This window comes from Vanellus vanellus, assembly GCF_965231255.1.
Source record: "Vanellus vanellus genome assembly, chromosome: 14".
NCBI classification, from domain to species: domain Eukaryota; kingdom Metazoa; phylum Chordata; class Aves; order Charadriiformes; family Charadriidae; genus Vanellus; species Vanellus vanellus.
In genome coordinates this window covers 11,112,986-11,132,111 of record NC_138919.1, presented here as the reverse complement: position 1 = coordinate 11,132,111, position 19,126 = coordinate 11,112,986, and the positions used below count along the sequence as shown (strand labels likewise).

At 36.9% G+C, this 19,126-nt stretch overlaps 1 protein-coding gene across 1 annotated transcript in view; it reads left to right on the top strand.

Annotated features, from left to right (window-relative positions):
• Positions 1-19,126, top strand: part of UNKL (unk like zinc finger) — a gene marked incomplete at its 5' end in the record, with an annotated part of 56,601 nt that overhangs the window by 10,407 nt on the left and 27,068 nt on the right. Inside the window, 5 exons of the mRNA XM_082490455.1 lie at positions 882-1,015; positions 3,000-3,135; positions 3,873-3,990; positions 8,733-8,817; positions 13,958-14,112. Coding sequence (XP_082346581.1) covers positions 882-1,015; positions 3,000-3,135; positions 3,873-3,990; positions 8,733-8,817; positions 13,958-14,112 — 628 coding nt within the window. The remainder of the gene's footprint in view (positions 1-881; positions 1,016-2,999; positions 3,136-3,872; positions 3,991-8,732; positions 8,818-13,957; positions 14,113-19,126) is intronic.

The following is a 19,126-nucleotide window of genomic DNA, read 5'->3' as shown; positions in this document are numbered from 1 at the left end:
AGCAGTGCCAATTGAAGGTAGAGGCCTTTGATTCTCACAGAGTACTATAGATCCACCTCCGGTATTTGGTTCGTCACCTTGCTTCTCCATTGCTTCAAAGTTTGCCTAATATAATTATGGTTTCATAAGATTGTCTCATATTTTTGGTAGAGGTTTCATACCACTAATAGCATACCTTTTAGTTTGGTAGTAGTCATTCTGATTTTTCAGTAAGCTTGTGGTTGCTTACTTGCAAAGCAGTTGTAAATTCTTCCAGAAGAGGTTCCATTTCCTCATATGATTGTTGTTTGTTACTAGGTCTCCTGAATGTCTTGACAATCTGTTTTTGCAAAATCTTACAGGGGGCCAAAAGTATTTTGGCTACTTTTATATCATGTAGTATTCAATAGCTATATTTTGTACCTTCCTTCAGTCATAACTTTTCCAAGACAAAGAGTCCTATGGTATTTGATTCTCCCTCATAGAGGAGTTCTGTATTTCTGATGACACTTATTGCCCTTTCTATCTTTTTTAGTTCTACCATGTCCTATGTGGCAGTGGAATATCAGAAATTAATAGTATATTCAAAATGTCAGCACACCAGCATACAGAGATACAGATGGGCATTGCTGGTACAAACGTTGTCGGCGTACGTAATGCCAGCATTCCTCCATGTGTTCTCTTTGATTTGTATGGCATGGTTATTCCTTATGATTGTTTGTCAGCTTCAGCGCAAGTAATGGTTTGAAATACAGTCAATTTATTTTTTTTACAATTTAGGCTTGTTAAGAGCTGGATTAAATGACAGAATTTTGATAGACTTGGACAGGATTATACCTGCGACAGATAGGGTTACTGTATCTATACAGTTTAGCAGTGTTATTTTCTTTTCCCCATTCCAGAGAACTTCAGGCACAGGAAACCTTACAGAATGGGCAGCTAGGATGTGGTGAAGGCATTCCAGATCTGCAACCAGGAATTTTAGCAAGCCAGGCAATGATTGAGAAGATCCTTAGTGAAGATCCAAGATGGCAGGGTAATGTTACCCTGTCTCCTTTTTCTATTTCTTTATTGGTGTTTGATCCAATTTGTTGATCCTGGGTCTTCAGCTGGGAGAAGTGCAAAAGCCTTTTTTAACAGACTAAAGAATTGCTTAACACAAAGTAATACGGATATTTGTGAACAATTTTTACTGTCTGTCACATTTATATTCAGGCTGCATTTTGAAAATGTTTTGTTTTGAAAACGTTTGATAGGTCTTTTTCAGTTTACTTGATACAAGTGTTGCTAATCTGTGTCAATTGAATAAATGTTCTTAAAAGTCAGTAGGAGCTCTGTCTTGTGCTTAGTAGTAGTAATGATTAGAATCTTCATTTTTTGAGTCCTTAATAGACTAGTTAATGGACCGTTTTTCTTTGCTGAGCTTGACTAACAGGAATGAAGCAGAATATTAAGCAGAAAATTGGAGCAGAATATTAAAATACAAGAATGTCTTGAAAGCATTATATTAGATCTCTTAATGTAAATCCAATTGCCCTTGTTTTCTTAAGGCTTTCAAATTTGGTTCTGATGCTCTTGGTTTAGAATTGTTTATTATATAGCCAAAGATGTTAGTATTAATTGGATATTGTTAGCACTCTTGCCCAAATTTTAGTTTAGAGAAGATTGCCCGGTACAATTACTTCCACAAAATTCTTGTGGGGAAAGTAACACAGGAAGAGGTCACATGAAGTTCTGCCTCTAAAGAATTCAAGGGGAGATAATTCTATGATACTTGTCCCCTCTATATTTTTCAAATCTATGATAGGGTGAGTTCCAACCATTTAAGTACTAATAATGTGTAAAGCTTAATTGTCAGCTCTAGATCAAAAAATATTGGATTTTTGACATAAAAAAACAGCAAAATTGGCCAACTACAAGCACTTTTATTGCGTTCCTTGCAACTCCTGGCACAGGTCTGTGTTATATATTGTTGTATGGTTTCTGTCAATCCCTGTAAATATGGTAAGATTGCACATAGTTTCTGGGGATTGAAAATCATCCAACTAGTGATTTCAGCCTTGTTGTTCTAAGTCTTTAATGAAACTATTGAAAAGGACTGAACAAAGAATAGACTCCTTGTGATACTCTGATTAATAATCTTTGCTATTTGAAACTACATCATTAATGACTCTTTGAGAATGTTTCTTTAGCTAGTTTTCCACAAATCCTACAGGAGTCTTGTAGTATTGTGCAGTTCGTTTTTGAGAACATCTCAGGCTAAAAGGTTTGCTGAAGTCAAGATACCTGACATTGACTGCTTCTGTTTTACCTACATCCGTTCTCCCACCTTAGGAAGAAGTTAAATTGGTTTGACATGATTTACTCCTCACAAACCCATGCTTGCCGTTAGCTAAATTGTACCTTCTAATTTATTTACTTGCTCCATTGTTTTTCTGAATTTTTCTGTTTCTAGACAGAACCTTGTTTGTCATCTCCTAGTTTCTCCTTCCTGGAACCAAAGATGTAGACACAGAGGCAAAGGTAGAGAAGAGGCTCTAGAATTTGTCCAGGAAGATTTTACTGGACAGCCTTAACACGCCTTAACATGAAAGCAGTTTTGGTGAAATAAGGACTGCCAACACTAAACTTAAGAGAAATCTGGATATAAAATTGTATAAGTTTTTAGTGTTTGTCATACTAAAACGAATAATGTATTTTCAGGTATTCATTTTCAAAATGTTAAATGTATATAATGAGAATTTTGGGATAGTTTCTCTACCCATAGATTGCTAGTGCTTGTTTTGTGTACTTTATTGTGATACTGCTATTGAATATAAAAGCAATGAAGATTGCTTTGCATGTAAATGTGTTAGACTTCTATTTTAAAAAATGCAGGACTCAGTCCAAGTTCATAAGAATGGAGTGGTCTGTGAATCATAATTTTTTTACAAAAAGCAGTGTGATACCTAAGCTCACTAAAGACACTCTGAATGCAAAAATTAGTTGTTTATTTCTCTTAATTATTGACCTGTTTACAGACACAAATTTTGTATTAGCTGGCTACAAGACAGAACAATGTACCAAGCCACCCAGACTCTGCCGCCAGGGTTATGCATGTCCACACTACCACAATAGTCGAGATAGAAGACGAAATCCCAGAAAATTCAAATACAGGTACATAAATACATATTAAGAATAGACTTTTTGGTCAGTCAGACAGTTGTTAATGGATTGATCTGTTTGGGTTCTTCTATAATGCAATTGGATATTCTTAATGGAACAAAACCACATCTTTCCCAAAAGCCTAGCTAAATTTTTTTGGGGGAAAAAAACCATCTGTTCAGAATGATCAGACAGTTCTAAAGACAAAAACTATGAAGCTGTAATGGAAATATCCTTCTTTGACGTGAAGAATGAAAACAATTATATAATTAGCAAAAATTGAATCACTACATCAAACCTTCTTTTGTTGTGAAAAGATCAGTTATAATTTCTGGGTTTTTTTCTGGTTTTGTTTTATAATTTTCCTTTTCTGAGCAATATTTTTAGGACCAAAATTTAATGCATCACCTTTCTTACTCTTCGTCATTACATCACTCATTTTACATCATTCTCATACACTGTGGTTTCTTCATTTTTTTTGGTGTTTTTTTTTTTGTGCAGTGATACAAGGTTTAGAATTGGTGGGCTTTGCTTGACAGTCTCAGAACTGTGAATAAATGTCATTAGACAGGAGACGTAGAATCCTACTAGCTCATCTTTCTGTCAAAGAATTTCCAAAAAGTTAGTGTCTCAGAATTTGCACCTTTATAGGTTCCAGAATCTTAAGATTCTGAGATTTAGTGGGAAATTCTTTAAGACTTCTGCTAAGAAGTAGATACAAACATGCTCTGTACATCACTTTTTTCTAGGTCCACTCCTTGCCCCAATGTCAAACATGCAGATGAATGGGGTGAACCTTCAAGGTGTGAAAGTGGGGATAGCTGTCAATATTGTCATTCTCGTACAGAGCAGCAGTTTCATCCTGAGGTAAGAACTATGTTTCTACCTATTTTTAGCAATTTCAAATTTACTATGGGTTAGATTATCAATTAAAGATATTATTTATGAAAAAACATGTGACATTTCATTTAACACTTCCAGTTGTTGAAGTATTTCCTTAAGCAAATCAAAATTTGCTAAGAAATAGTTATTTGTGCTGCTGTGATTTTCACTGATAGGCATTTTGATTGTACTGCTTATGAAAAATTAATTTATATTCTCTGGATTTGGGCATAAATAAATGTGTTCTCTTTTTTACCTAACTTCTTGGATTAGTATTGAAGTCACAGTAATTATTACTACTCAATAACTTGGGACAAATTTCTGTTTTAAGTATAGTTAAATGACCTGGTTTGAGGTAGAGCAGAACCAATTTTTGGTGATTTTACCTTTCACTTAAGCCTCTTCTAACTGACTGAAATGAATGGTGTATTATTCAGACAGTGTCTGCTTCTAGCAGATAAAGCCTGATGTTTATAATTAATACCAAGGGATGGTATGCAAAGAGGCTCTTGTTTATACTTATTGCTGTAATAACCAAGGTCAGCTAACTTTGTTATGTGCCAAGTTGGAGGATCAGAAGCAGAAAAGCGTAGAGGGGTCGCACCTGCCGGGAGGAGTGGACAGGACAGGTGACCCAAAACTGACCAACAGGGTATTCCATCCCATCTGCCTCATGCTCAGTATAAAAGCTGAGGGATCAAAGGGCCAGCTCTCTTTGATCTGCCTTTGATCCAAATCCCTACATTCCTGAATCCAGGTCCAGAATCCAGTTCCTGTTCATTGCTGAGTCCAGTCTGGGACTTCCCCAGTGCCTCCTGATGACGTGATTGTCATCCTGGGAGCTCAATACTGGTTTTGTGTATATTGTATGTATTTCATTATTTTCTTATTGATATTATTATATTTTATTTTTATTATTAATACTTCATTAAAGTAGTTTTAGTTTTCAACCCATAAGTCTCTCTCCCTTATTCTCTCTCCCTTCTCTTCTGAGGCAGGAGAGAGAGGTTAAAGAGAGCATGTGTCTTCAATTTAGTGGTGAACCCAGCCTAAACCACGACATTAAAAGAGCTTTATTGCAAATAATTAAGAGAAACGGAATAGGTCGGGAGGATGTGGAAAGAGAAGAAAACTTTCCTAGTCAGACACTCCAGATAAACAAGGCAATTGTAGATTCCTCTGTAGGCAAAGTCATCGTAACTGTTGGATGCTTAAGCGTAACAGTGAAATGCTAGGGAAGAGAGCAGTGCCATGCAATCTGCTGAGATTTAATTCTTATGTGCCAGTTAATGGAAACAAACACGATACTGAAAAGACATGTTATGCTAGAAGCTGCTTGTACAACATTGGATATCTGTTTTCATTTTGGGACCTTTGAATTAACATGAAGAATTCACAGCAGGACGTAATCTCTTGCACTAGAAAGCTCAATACTTAGTAAGGTATAAGTAAAGACCATTCAAGCAATTGCTAATTTCTCTTCCAATTATGAAGATTATTGAAGGCATCTCAAGCCCATACCGGGAAAGGAATTCTTAGAATATTGACCCCAGTAACTTGCAACTTACTGTTGCAAGCCTCATGTCATACATTCCCTATCATAAGTTGACCAGCTACATCTTTATATTAATAGGTGTCAGCTATCTCTACTCTTGAGATGCTGCTCCAGAATTTCGCTGTCCTGATTACTGGAGATTTTACAGTCCAGATTTATTTCAGATCATCTAATTTCTTCTGTATCGTATTCCAGACTTTTTTTTTTTTTTTTGTAGTAGAGATGTCTTCCTGCTTTTATTTACGACAAAGCTATGAATGAAAGGGCTAAAATAAGTCACAAGGCTGAGCCTTGAGTTCTGCTACTAATTTTGTCTGTTGCCTTCCTCTTTCATACTATCCATTGTCATCTCTCCATTAGTCAGTTTAACACAGGTATGTAACATTAGTAAGAGTCATGTTTTTCATTATCTTTCTTAATCTTACCACATCCTTAATTGAAGTCCTTACTAGAATGACCACATTTCTATTTTAGAGAAGGACCTTTGATTTATCAAAGTTATATGGTGGGTCTACCATGATGTGCCTTTGCCAAACGTAGTTTTAATTTTTTCCCATTTATCCCATTTCTTTCTGTCTGTTTTGTCTGGTGACAGACAGAATAATTAGTGGACGTGCAGTGGCCTGAATCAGCTATTTTTGCTCTTTTCAAACATATGCGAGCTATACTTAATATACCTCAGTTATATGTGCTACTTCTGACTTGATGGCTTTATTAAAAGTACTTGCTAACTGCATCTGTCTTATTTGCCACGTTTTAAAAAATTCTGATGTAGCGATTACCTAATTAATTTCCTGTTCCTCAACTGATGGTGATTTGCTTCCACGTCATCTGTAGTCACCTCAATCTTTGCTTGTTTCTATTAGCTGTGCTGCCTTTGTTGTAGTGTTGAACATAGTTCCTACTGATAATCAAGGCAGTTTGGTAGGTCTAGTATTTAATTTCACAGAAACTAGCAACGTGCCTGCACTGAAAGAGGAGTTTTATTCATCATCATACCCTGTGATCTTTTCCCTCCTTTGCTTCAACTCTGACTTTCATCCAGTTGTGTGGTTAGAATGGAAATTCCATACAGCTTTTGTACCTCTGACCTGAGAATTCAAAGCACACATTCGGTTCATAATGAAATTCAGTTTATTTAATGGTGGTAATCAGCTGCCTTCATCTCTCAGTCTGCTTATTTCATGTCAATAACATTAGTTCAGCCTTACCTTTTTATGTCCTTTAATTTGAATTAATACTCAATTTATCCAACATTATCTTCTCTTTTTGGATGTTTTCAGGTACTTGTTCTTTACCAAATTCAAATAAAGAATATTGTCATTGCCTCTTGGCTCAATGAATATTTTTTGAAGAAATCTTTTGGTTATCACGTTCAGGAATATCTTGATTCTACTGTTAATAGATAGCAACCGTGTTCTTTTCTATAGCTGGAAAGTTAGTCTTCTGTAATGATTTAGTCCTCTGAGTTTGCTCTCTGTCTTATAATATCCATATGTGTAGACGATGTGGCCATCTCCAGAATCAGTCTTTGAGGTGCAAGCTCTGCCCCGATAGTATTTTGGTATTATCTATATTATCACTTCTTGTATCTGTAGCATTTACCACAAGGCATTCCACACCATCTGGGTAGCTCATAGGATCAGGAAGGCTATTTTTTGGCTACAACCTCAAACTAAGACCAAACTTCCAATTACGTCTTTTGTTGAAACCATTTGGAAGTCAGCTCTTATTTTTTTCTTCTGCAGCGTTAGCATCATGTATACAGCATATTTAACCAATACACAGAGAACAGGAAAGAGAGGAGATGAGCCCAGCTTCATTTACTAGTTGGGGTGTGGTGTCCACAAATGACTCCTTCGTTTTTTGCAGTATCTGTGATAGCTCCTAGTGAAAGTGATGGAAAGAACAGTCCCACTGTTTTGTTTAAGTGTGTCATTTGGGTGAATACTTGTCTACAGCATGGATGTTGTGTTGCTTTTTCAGTGTTCAAGAGAAAATAAATTATTTGTAGAGTGATAAGCATCAGTAATAATTTTGTGATTTTGCATTTTACTATAGTTTCTTGGATGATCTTTGAGTTATGCATGAACTAGTAGTGAATATAGCAACTACATTTTCAGCCTCAATTCAAAATCACTTATTAGAGGGAAATTCATCTAAGATGCTTAAAATAGGTCTAAAATAAAGAGCTTATAGAACTAGTTGTTGATTCTTTTTAATGCATATTTTCATTTTTTCATCTTTGCTCTAAGGTGGGGGTTCAAGGTAGACATTTTTTTACACAGCATATGCCAAAGTGCCAAAGAAGTGGCATTCTGAACTAAGAATTATTACTTATTGAGCCATGAGTCACTCAACTGGCACTGAAGGCCAAAGAACGCAGTACCAAGATTGGGGGAACCAAAAAAATCCCTCTGCTATTTGCCACAGACTTGCAAATCACCAGAATTATTTTTCTGAAGAATCTATGTGCTTTTAAATAGGTTCTTAATATTGTTCGAATATGATAGTATGTCAGCCCCTCCTCCCAGCCTTGTGAGATCCAAAGATCGTCAAGATCCTGATAGAGCAATAAACTGAATCTGGATCTTACTAGCAACTTACATAAACATTGGTGTCATGAGCAGTCAGTATTACTTCAGTTCTCACGCGCCCCAGTCAGGTTAGAGAAAGACATTTGAATGTTAGGGTGATTCAAATATTAGAGGTGTCCTAACAAAGGAACTGTGTTGAAAAAAGCATATCAATTTTTTTTTCAGCTGCGTGAGCTGCTCTACTATATCCTGAAAGATTTCTTAAAAGTGGTGTAAATGACTGAACATTTTATTCCCGATGTTTGGCTTGTTTCTATACAACATGGAAAACCAAAGCAGTTTAAACACTGTTTTTCTAAAATATTCTTGTTACTTACTATTTATTATTATACAGAAGAATACAGAATTATACAGAAGAGGGTTAAGATTCTTGTCTCAAATATTTGCTTTTCTTAAAATTCTGCTCTTCTATTTGATTTTTAGAAATTATCATAAGAACTGGATTTTCTGAGAAAACTAATACATATTGTTAGCAAATATTCAGGATTTTTCATTTAAAGGTTTTAAAATTTTCTAAGTATTTTGTCATTATGTAACAAATGTGTTTAGGTTAACCACCCTTCTGTTTTGTTTAGATATATAAATCTACAAAGTGCAATGACATGCGCCAAACAGGTTACTGCCCACGTGGTCCATTTTGTGCGTTTGCACATGTTGAAAGTAAGTAAAAGAACTGTTATTTTGTATCAGTGTTCATAGTGAACTATCATTTCTAAGCATCAGTAACAGAATTAACTTAACGTCATTAATTTTAATGGATAAATGGCATTTGATGTCACTTGTTTTTAGAAATTCATTCCACATTTTCTAATACTGTACATTGCTATGGGAGATTGCTGCATTTGCATCAAATTTGCATCAGCAGTAAAACAGGAGGTGCTTTTCTTTACAAATGCAGGTTGTCCTTGTAACTTTTTGAGCTTGATTTGGCAATTTTCTAGACACACGCTTGACGTTTTAAAATATATTAGCTGTCCTATTGAAACCAGTAGTAAACTTCTCAGGCAAAAGTTAAACATCCCTGCAAGTATTTGCAGAACTAGGGCCTTAGCTAAACTGAAAAAGAACACCAAGAAAATTATGTCAGCTGTCTTCTTTCCTCCACTTACATCTTCACTGCACTCAAACTATTATATACACAAAAAGGGAAAAAGGACCGTTTTTTCCAAGAGAGCATTCAATTCTTTGGTATGCGTCTACACAAATTAATTATGGGTAGGCGTCATCAGATTCTTTTAATAGTAGTATCAACTTAGGTTACCCCTACTCTCTTCCTGCACTCCAGAACGTGAAGTGTGCAGTTGCTGCAACAACTATTCATGCCGCCTTTTCAGTTGTGATGCAAGGCAGAACTTGAAGCATTTCTACGTAACTGGTTTCTTATAGATGAAAAATCTTTTCTTTTTTGATTATGTAGGTTTTGCTTGATTATGTAATCAGTAAAACCTCATATTTATACTTTAAAAAGAAGAAAAAAAAAGGTCTGCTCCTATCTTACTTTTTGTCATCTGCTTCTAGAGCTGGAAAGAGGGATGAGAGACCCTACCTATTTTGGGAAGCTCCAAATTTCTGCAATTCAGTAATATTTATCTTATGATTCTATGATGATAAGTAACGGCAGTCTCCTCTGTCTAACCTGTTTAGGCAAATGTGATGTTCTGTACAACAGTGTATTGTGTCACTTGCTTACCCAAAAGACTTTCAGTGAATAGAGTCATTCTTGCTGCCCACAGCTCTTGTTTCTGAGAATCTGTCGTATGGTCAACTTGTCTTTTAACTTCTGTGGGACAATCGATTTTACTTTTCCATGGTTTTGTTACTCATAGAAGAGGAAAGATAAATAACTTCCTGTATTTATTGCAAGCTCCTTATTCCAAAACCGAGCAATTCTTCAAAACATTAGGGCAATGAAGTCAGTATTCACAGTTTATTCACATCAAAAGTAGCTTGCTACCTTTGCTTTTGTGCTGTTTCCAACTGAACGCTGCCTCCCTTCTTGCCTCTCCAGCCTGGAGAGTGTACAGGATAAACTCGGCAGAGCCCTTGGAGACTGGAGTTCTTTTGAGACCCCAACACGATCTACTTCTGTGTGTCTTCATCTCTTTAACAGTCCAGTTGATGCTTGATTCCTATGAGAGGAATAATTCTCACAGAAGCTATCATTGACAATAAACACGATTTCCATCTCTAAGGAAAAGTAAAGCGTTGTGCAGGCTAAAGATAAAGAGAGCTGAAGGAAGGTCCAAACTTAACAATTTGCTAATGTTATTCTCCTCAAGGGATATCTTTCTAATCTGTTGCTAATCCTTCCACCCAGCCCTGTCCTTTCTTCTGCTCTGTAGGATGTATTCTTGGACTCTTTAAAAATCTCCAGAAGTCTGAGAGAATTCCTGAGACTTTGAACATGTTAGAAATGCTAACTGAGTAGCAGCAGCTTAATTTTCTCCATGTAGTTGCATTAGACAGAATTTTATGTCCATCAGAAGAGACTTACGTGGCTCAATCAGCATGCTCTGGACCTCTTTGGCTTGCATCATCTGGAATGAAGACTGTGTAAGAGGAAATCTTGACAAATTAACTTGAAATCTTGGAGCAATACCCACCCCCAGTCCCTGGTAGTCTGAATTGTCCATCGGAAGTTAGATGTTTGGTTACTATCAGCAAGGGTGCCTTTCTGCTGTTGGCAAGAGCTTTACGCTTAGTTCAGCACCTCTGACATTCTTCCTCCTATGTCCATAGAATAAAATTATTTCTGTTCCTCTGTATTAGGGAAAGGGGAGAAAATGGTTTCAGACCTGTGGATCTTGTCATCAGTATGAAAAGTATGAAACTCTTGCTTTGTGGATCTCTTTGAATCACAAATTATGGGTGTTCTGCACCTGACTTCAGTGAAGACCTAGCTGTGTGGAACATGTAAAGGAAGATTTCCCACCATTCATACATGTATCTCAGCAATTTTTACCATTCTATGCAAAATAATTAGTGGAAGCACATGTTCTCTATAATAGCGTTCCTGGTCTTCCCTCAATGACTTCCTCAGAACCAGCTGACCATTTTTTCCCCTTTTCTCTCTCCTTTGTGAAGATCACGAGGAATATTACTATTCCTCCAAGACTACTTTTCCCTTGCAGCTGTGGCTGCAGACAGCATTGTCTTATAAATGTCACTCATTGTTTTTTTCCCCCACTGGCTGAAGCCCTCAGTCCAGTATAGTCCCAAAGACACTTTGTGATGACGGGAGGGAGGGTACCTGATCCTGAAAGGTAGAGAAGTAGTGGGATCTGACATCTCCCTGACACCCTTTGCAACACAGAGAGTAGCTAGGGTATGTTGGGACACCTCAGTAACGGACTCTCTTAAAATAACGAGCACCTCTCTGTGTCATTTGTCCACTGACTGCCTGACGACAACTGACACCTTAACAATAAAGAGATATATTTTTTTGAAACAGAAACACAGACTGAAATTCTGCTGGCAAGAATTTGGAAACACTTCAAAGAACACATCTCCTGTATAACAGCATCTGTTACTGAAGGCATTTGCTTTCAGATTGTTCGTCCAAGACTGTTCTCTTCTATTGGTGCCAAGATTGCAATAATGAAAAAAGTTACTTCTGGCTTCATGAAAGATGGGATTCCCCAGGCCAGACCTAGCCTGACCATGCTAACTCTTATATTCATAAAGCCCAACCCTTGTTTGTGCAAATTCTAAGGAGGCTATACGCCTGAAAAAGTTGTATCTCATAAAGAGTACAACCCTATTTCTACAGAACATCCTAGGCTACTGATAACATAATCCCTGAAGCACCACTGCACTGGCATTAGATAGCTGAAGTTCTTTCTGAAGGCTCTATGCTCATCTCGATGAGCTTCAGTGATCCCCATGAGATAGGCCACCACATGAGACGCTTGCTTTTCTGTCAGTTGCAACCTCCTACAACAGCTGTAGGTCTTGGAGAAAAATATGGTTAGACTAGGGGAGGCTTACACTGTAGGATTTGTACCTTTTGTGCAGCTGGCCACAAACTATGATGTTCACTCTTGGAAGAAATCAGAATGATGTAGAAGCACACATCCTGAATGTAATGTGTCTGTTTGACTTACTATCGATAAACAGAATAGCAAAAACTAATCATGCTGTTCTCCCTAAATACCTTGGAAAGAGAAAAGAGAGATTATTTCTCTTTGCAATGTTTGGAAAGCAGTCTTATACCGCCCTTTTAGGGTGGTGTGACTACTTACACTCATTTATAGAATATTGGACGATTATGTCATGTTAGGGAAAAAAGCTAATGAAGATTTAAGAGACAGCATGGATCAGAAAGTGCTGTTCATATGACAGTGTGAGGGTTGACTGGACTTGCTCTGGGCAAGCAGCTATACAATAAGAGGATATGTAGTGAAAGTGAGAGTAACTTACAAAAAGTCAGCACATCTGTTTCTGTCTTCCCAGCTGCTCTTTGCACTACCATTCTGTAGGAGGAACAGCAGAGGTCAAGTGACATCATTTTTGCAATCCCTATGTTGTTTTTTTCTGTTTGTTTGTTTGTTGTTTTTTTTGTGTGTGACTGGACCGGACTTGTGTGTATAGTGGTACTTACTAATAGCTTTTTAATGTCTCTTTTGTGAGCCACATCCCTATTTTTGTAATTTACACAATAATGGAAATATTTGGTAAGGCATTGGACCATATAGTAAGAAAGCCACGGAGTTGTGATAAATCAAATGCTAGATGGAAAAAGCCCACATCATTAGAAACAATCCTCAGCTATGCTATCTCCACTGAAGAGCGGTGTCTACATATCTCATACACATTTTGTTTCCTACTATGGCTTGTACTTTCACTATCTGAGCTGCTTATTGTTTCTAGTGGAGAGAAATGGTTACATTTGATTTTTAACTGTTGTTTATCGTTACCCCTTCAGAAATGCAGTAGTGGCTAGAGATGAAAAAAAATTTTGCTGTACCTGTAGAATTTATTAAGAGATTTTATTTTCAGTCCTGACTTCCTTAATTTGATGTCTTGTGTGCATGGATTATGAGGTGAGGAATGTTACTAACTGTAATTGCTTACTAAAGTAACCATTTTTTGTTAACTCATCATTTGCCTCTAAATGTAGAAGTCTCAATCTCCTTAATATTTTGCACATTTAAATAATCAAATATCTGAGATGTTTAATAGTTTAACAAAGTAGCCTTTGGGGAATTGCAAAGTAGTTGTTCAGTCACCTCGAGCTGAATTTTCTGGTATGGAAATTAGCGAGTCATTGGTTACAATTTACTTAAAAGTTAATAATGAACTTTCTAAAAGGTTATTGTTCCTTTTTAAGTTAAATAGTACAAGTCCTATATTCTCTTCAAATTATTTTATGATTAAGTCAGTTGGTTCTAGACTGGAAAAAGAAAACAAACAACCCTATAATTATGATGCCATTCTTACCTTTCCAGTCAGAAGTTCTAAAAATGTTATCTTTAACCCCTGGTGTGATAGAGATTCTGGAAAATAAAGCAAAATCTAGCATACTTCAAATATATGAATTTCAATCTACCTCCCACCAATTTTTGATGGAGCAATTAAATACAAGTATCAAATTTGTTAGTAGCCACAAATACATAATGGTGAATTATATTATTCTTACCTTGCCTTTATGCTTATATTTAAAGAAAAAGAGAGAGATTTCTTGTGTGTGATTGGTGTTTCCATGTGACAGGTGCTGTGTATGGTACTAGGTATGTAATTGTTAAATTCACACAGCTAACTATCACATCTGTGTGTAATTTGTTGGGGATTCCTTCAACAGAGGACACCATGAATGTAGTCATACTGCAAACTGGTTGTCAATCAAAGCCAGGCGCTCACCTGTTTTCAACAGACAGCATAGGAATTGCAAATGAATGGAGCAGCAGTCTTAACTCCACAAACAGCATTACAAATAGCAGTGGGCAGTCTGGAAATGTAAGTGTAAATAATTCTGGAAAAGTTACTAATAATAATCACTGTGCCAATATACAATGTTTATTTTACTTCTTAAAGGTCTGTTTTTTATTTCTTTGTACTTCAGCAAAAGAGAAAAAACAAACACAACTATAGTAAATGTCAGGTAGTAATATTTAACTGGTACTGTAAGCCTAAATGGAATGTCTGCCCTTGGCACCAGATTTAACTATGTATTATTTGTGTTTTCTGCTCTTGTTTTTTGTCTTTAGATGCAGTATTTTGAATGCTACAGTGAGGAACATCATTGTTAATCAAATATACAGCTACAGGACAGCTTAATTTACATATGTCTCTCTTTTCTATAGGAAAGGTTTAATTCATGGAAGTTCTTGCGTGATTCCAGCCCTCTTCTCTGCCCTAATTTGTTAACATTAGGAATGAATTGATGTCCAACCTGAACATGCTTTATACTTTAAGCTTTTTACAATGGTGCAGTACATGTAGTGTGTTTGGTAGTAGAGAGGTGTTCGATTACAAGGGTGATAATTGTAGTTTATATTAGCAAATTTTATCAGTTGAGGATGGGGGGGAAGAAGGAGAAAGATATATTGCAGAGCTTTTATTATCTTCCTTTTAGTATTAGTTGGAATAGATCCTTTTTTTAGGTTTTATATTTGTTGCAAAATAATATATAAAGATAGGAGAGAATAAGAGAGATGTCACTGACTTGCGTTTTTCTTACCTCATTTGCAGTGCAGAGTCATAAGTACCTACAGATTTCTTCCTAGAATTTTCACTTCTAGCTTTCCAGCACTGTTGATCTATACTGTTTGGTTAGAAACCAGATAAAAGCATAAAAGTGCCAATAAATAGTGCAGTTGTTAAAACTCCTGGGTTTCTTTCATGTAGCTTCATATTGCTATCCCGTAGATTGAGAATAAAGATACCGATATGCCTACGTTTTATCTTAGGTTCCCACTGCAGAAGTCTGCTTCTGTATATGAAAGGTTCTGAGAGAGGCTCTGCCTTTTTGTTCCTGTTTAGGAAGCTAATTTTGTTGTTGCTAAGGTTCTGAAGCTTTCAGGAGAGGCCCATAAAAGCATCTTTCTCCCAGAAGCTTCTTAGCCTTTCATGAATAATTAAGGTACAGCTGAAAGCACTAACTATTCTAATATGCCTTCCAGTAATGGGGAATCTTCTTCCATATACATGCATTTTTCTGTTAGTCATTAGGAGCTTGGTGAACATTGTGTACGTTTTCCATTCAGTGCTCAATGAGTCTCTGCCTGTACTACTATTCAAGTGTTAAAATGGAAAAGTTGACCCTGCTCCTGTCTCTGTACTTTCTACTTGAAGTTTTATTGCAAATAGCCACCTTTTCTTCTGATGTCTGGCAAGATGTTCTGTCTTTCTTTCACTTGGCTTCTTACCTGCAGCATTGGTTGATGCACTACCATTATTAATTTTTCTGGTTATTCAGTTCCTGATTTTCCATTAGTAGGTTGGTCTCCTGTTTTTCCATGTTTAATTCCTGAGTTTTGTTACTTACTTGCTTTCACCTTCTCCATCTGCTGTAAACTGCTTAATTTTAGTATTTGTCAGTCTGTTTTCCTCCCTCCCCTCATTTTCCGTATCCCAGCAACTTATTTACATTAATGATTTGTATTTCTCTCTGTTTTCATAACCTATTTGTCCTTCTGTCCCCTTTTTTGTCTTCGCTCACATCACTGTCAGACACTGGCCCCAATAAACTTAATTTTAGTGTTTTTTATCATGATGAAATAAGGCTTTCTATGCCTCTCTTTCTTTGTGTCTTCAAAACAAGATCTCCCTATTCATCTTCCAAAACTTCTTTCACATATGGTCTAGTGGAAGGTGTCCCTGCCCATGGCAGGGGGGGTTGGAACTAGATGATCTTTAAGGTCCCTTCCAACCCAAACCATTTGATGATTCTCTGATATCCTGTTATAGTATGCTGGGAGCGTATCCTACTGTTTTATTTGTTTCTAGAGGAAAAAAAATTATTTAGTACTTGAGAGACCTAAACTCAGTTCTCTGCTTTATGATAAAATTCCTCTTTGTGAGCAAGTTGCTTAGGTCCCTGTTTCTAGAATGTGGTAGTACTATTGCCCTGTCTGTGTTATTGGAAGAATGAATCCATTATGATTTGGTATGATCCAGGTTGATAGTGAGGGAGGCTGTATAACTGTTTTAAATATAGACCTTCTTATCTCACCTATACTGCATTCTTATGTCCTCATCTAAGTTGCCTTGTCACTTGGACTGTCATCAGGCATTCCTCTGCTGTATCTTTTCTTAACGTGTCAGTCAGGAAATAATCTACTCTTCAGCCTTTTTTGGTAAGTGTGAGTTCAGTTTCCGTGAAGAGCTTCTACGTCTATGTTTCTTTACCTCCATGTTCTGCCTTCTGGTTTGAAGCATCTAACATTATACTTTTGTCAGTCCCTTCACCTGATCTTCGATAGTACTGTTTTTCTTCAGTCTCTCTTTGCAGTTCCCTTTGCTTTATACTTTACCAGTTGTATCATCTAAATGTACTTAACGTCCACAATGCAGTTTACCCAACGTGGTAGAGTTTTTCCCTTGATTTTAATTTTTAATTTCAATTAGTACTATGTGTTTCTCCACGCTTGCCCTCACCTCTTATCTTTCTTTTTGTTGTGTTGTTCTGCCAAGTCCTAGATTGGCTTTCTTGGCATACCCATTTTTTCTGTATTGCATCAGAGCTGTGAAGTGCCTTAAGTAAGATTCAGAGTCTTCATATGCATTGTAGCAACAAATTCACTCATCCTCTTCCCAGTCCTATGTACCTTCTTTAGGAGCTGCATTTACACCAGCAACTTTTACTTTCAGCTCTTACTGCTTGTTCCTAACCATTACTAGTCTTTTGTGCTCTGTTCAGTATCATCTAATTGCCAGAAGGAAAACTCATCTTTACTCATTCTCCTACTGCCCTTTTTTTTAATGACATAAATTTATTTTCTTTCAGTCTTGATTAATCTTTAAGAGGGTTTTCTTTATCATTTCTTCTGTTGCACTAGTAAAATTAATGTATCTGAATTCCTGTTATGGAAAATGATAGTAAACTGCCTTTCTTGACTATTTCTGTGCATACAAGTCTTGAAATAGCTTGATCCACGTTTCAGATATGTTACTTGCACCATTTAAACTTTGATGCTCTACTTGGTTAATGACATTGGTTATGTTACCACTTTTTCATGTTTACTCATATTTCCATTACTCCTTGCATGTCCTTCCATGAATCTTCAGCTATGTAACGTTTCATCATCCAATATGCTGTGGACCCCTTTTCCTCAGTTATATTTGCTGTTTACCCCTTACCTCAGTCATCTTTGCCAAAATAATCTCTCCTCCGTGCAGTCCTCTGCATCCCCTGCATCTGCATCATTCTCAGCCATAAGCTTCTGCCTCACCTGAATTTCATCCCTTCAGTTCAACTGTTCTCATTTATATTCTGCAAATTTATTGCTATTTAACATACCCAAATGGTCTTCTCCTATGTCTGTTTTTCTCATAGGGTCATGAGAGTTGGATTAACTAGGCTGTCTCAGTGCCTGCAGCCATAGTCGTACTTGCTGCTTTATATGCTTTCTCTAGCTGGTTGATTAGCTTTCCGATGTTATTACATCCGTACCAAATCCATATACTTTTGAGCAGCTTTTCAGCCAAAAAACATCAAGAATCTTTTCACCTCTCCTTAAAACTTACTGAGCTCACACTTTAGGGTTATACTGCTGCTGTTCTACATACATCAGGTCTCTGTTACTGGTACTAAACTGCAGTGTACCTAGTGAGGTGACGGTACAGAGCAAAGGCCTAGCTGTATGATAAAATTTGTCTGTAAATGTTGTTCAAGTTTGTGGCACTGCAAAATTAATAGCAAAGCTTGCTGTTTGTTCTGGAGATTGAAATAGGAGATACATCAAAGATTAATTGCATTTATCAATTATAGAATATTTATATTCACCCTTCTAGGCTCAGAGCCATAAATCATAGTTTCCTTTTGAAGCGTAAAAGGCTAGAAATGTTGGCCACGATGTCACTGTGTCCAGAGTCCATGATGTATTTAAGACTGAATATTTGCATAGGGTGTATGTTGATCACAATGAATGAAGATAGGATAAACCAGCACCATCTTTATTTTATCAAGTTTATCGAGGATGCGTAAGTACTTGATCAGACATTCTCCCTGGCGACAAGTGATAGGACAAGAGGAAATGGGTTCAAGTTATGTCAGGGCAGGTTTAGATTGGATATTAGGAAGCATTTTTTCACTGAAAGGGTTATTAAACATTGGAATAAGCTGCCCAGAGACGTGGTGGATTCGCCATCCCTGGAGGTGTTTAAGAAAAGGGCAGATGAGGTGCTTAGGGACATGGTTTAGGAGTGGTGGTGTTTTTATCGGGGCAGGTTAATGGTTGGACTTGATGATCTTAAAGGTCCCTTCCAACCTCACTGATTCTATGATTCTATGATTCGTGTTAGCACAGTTAAGAAGTCAGTGTGTGTCAGCCCAGTCGCAGTAAAGGTCGTGTGCCTTCATAGCTCATCCTGATGGCAGCCTTAGTGCTAGCATTCTGCTGCCTTCATTAAGCCTAGAGTTGTCTTTCTTACTTCATAACTAAGATGGCTTGACCACGTGCACGTGATCAGTTACTGCACGCATCTGGTAAATAATAGTTTATTATGCTGTGATAATGCAACTGACTTTGATTTGTGTGTGCATCATCTAAGTCTAGCAGTAGTGGTGAGTCATGCTTCCTTTACTGTGGAATTAGTGTTCTGAGACAGTGAGGGACATAGGAAGAAAATAAGTTACTTGAGAGCAAAATTAGTTTTACAACTTAATTAAAAATACCTGCACGTTTCCTCTTCCTGTCATTTTCCTCCCACCCCACCCCCCCAAGTGTAGGCAATATTACAGTACATTTAAAGCCACAAAATACAATGCAAATCAAGAAACTCAAGAAACTGCTATTTTCATAGGAAA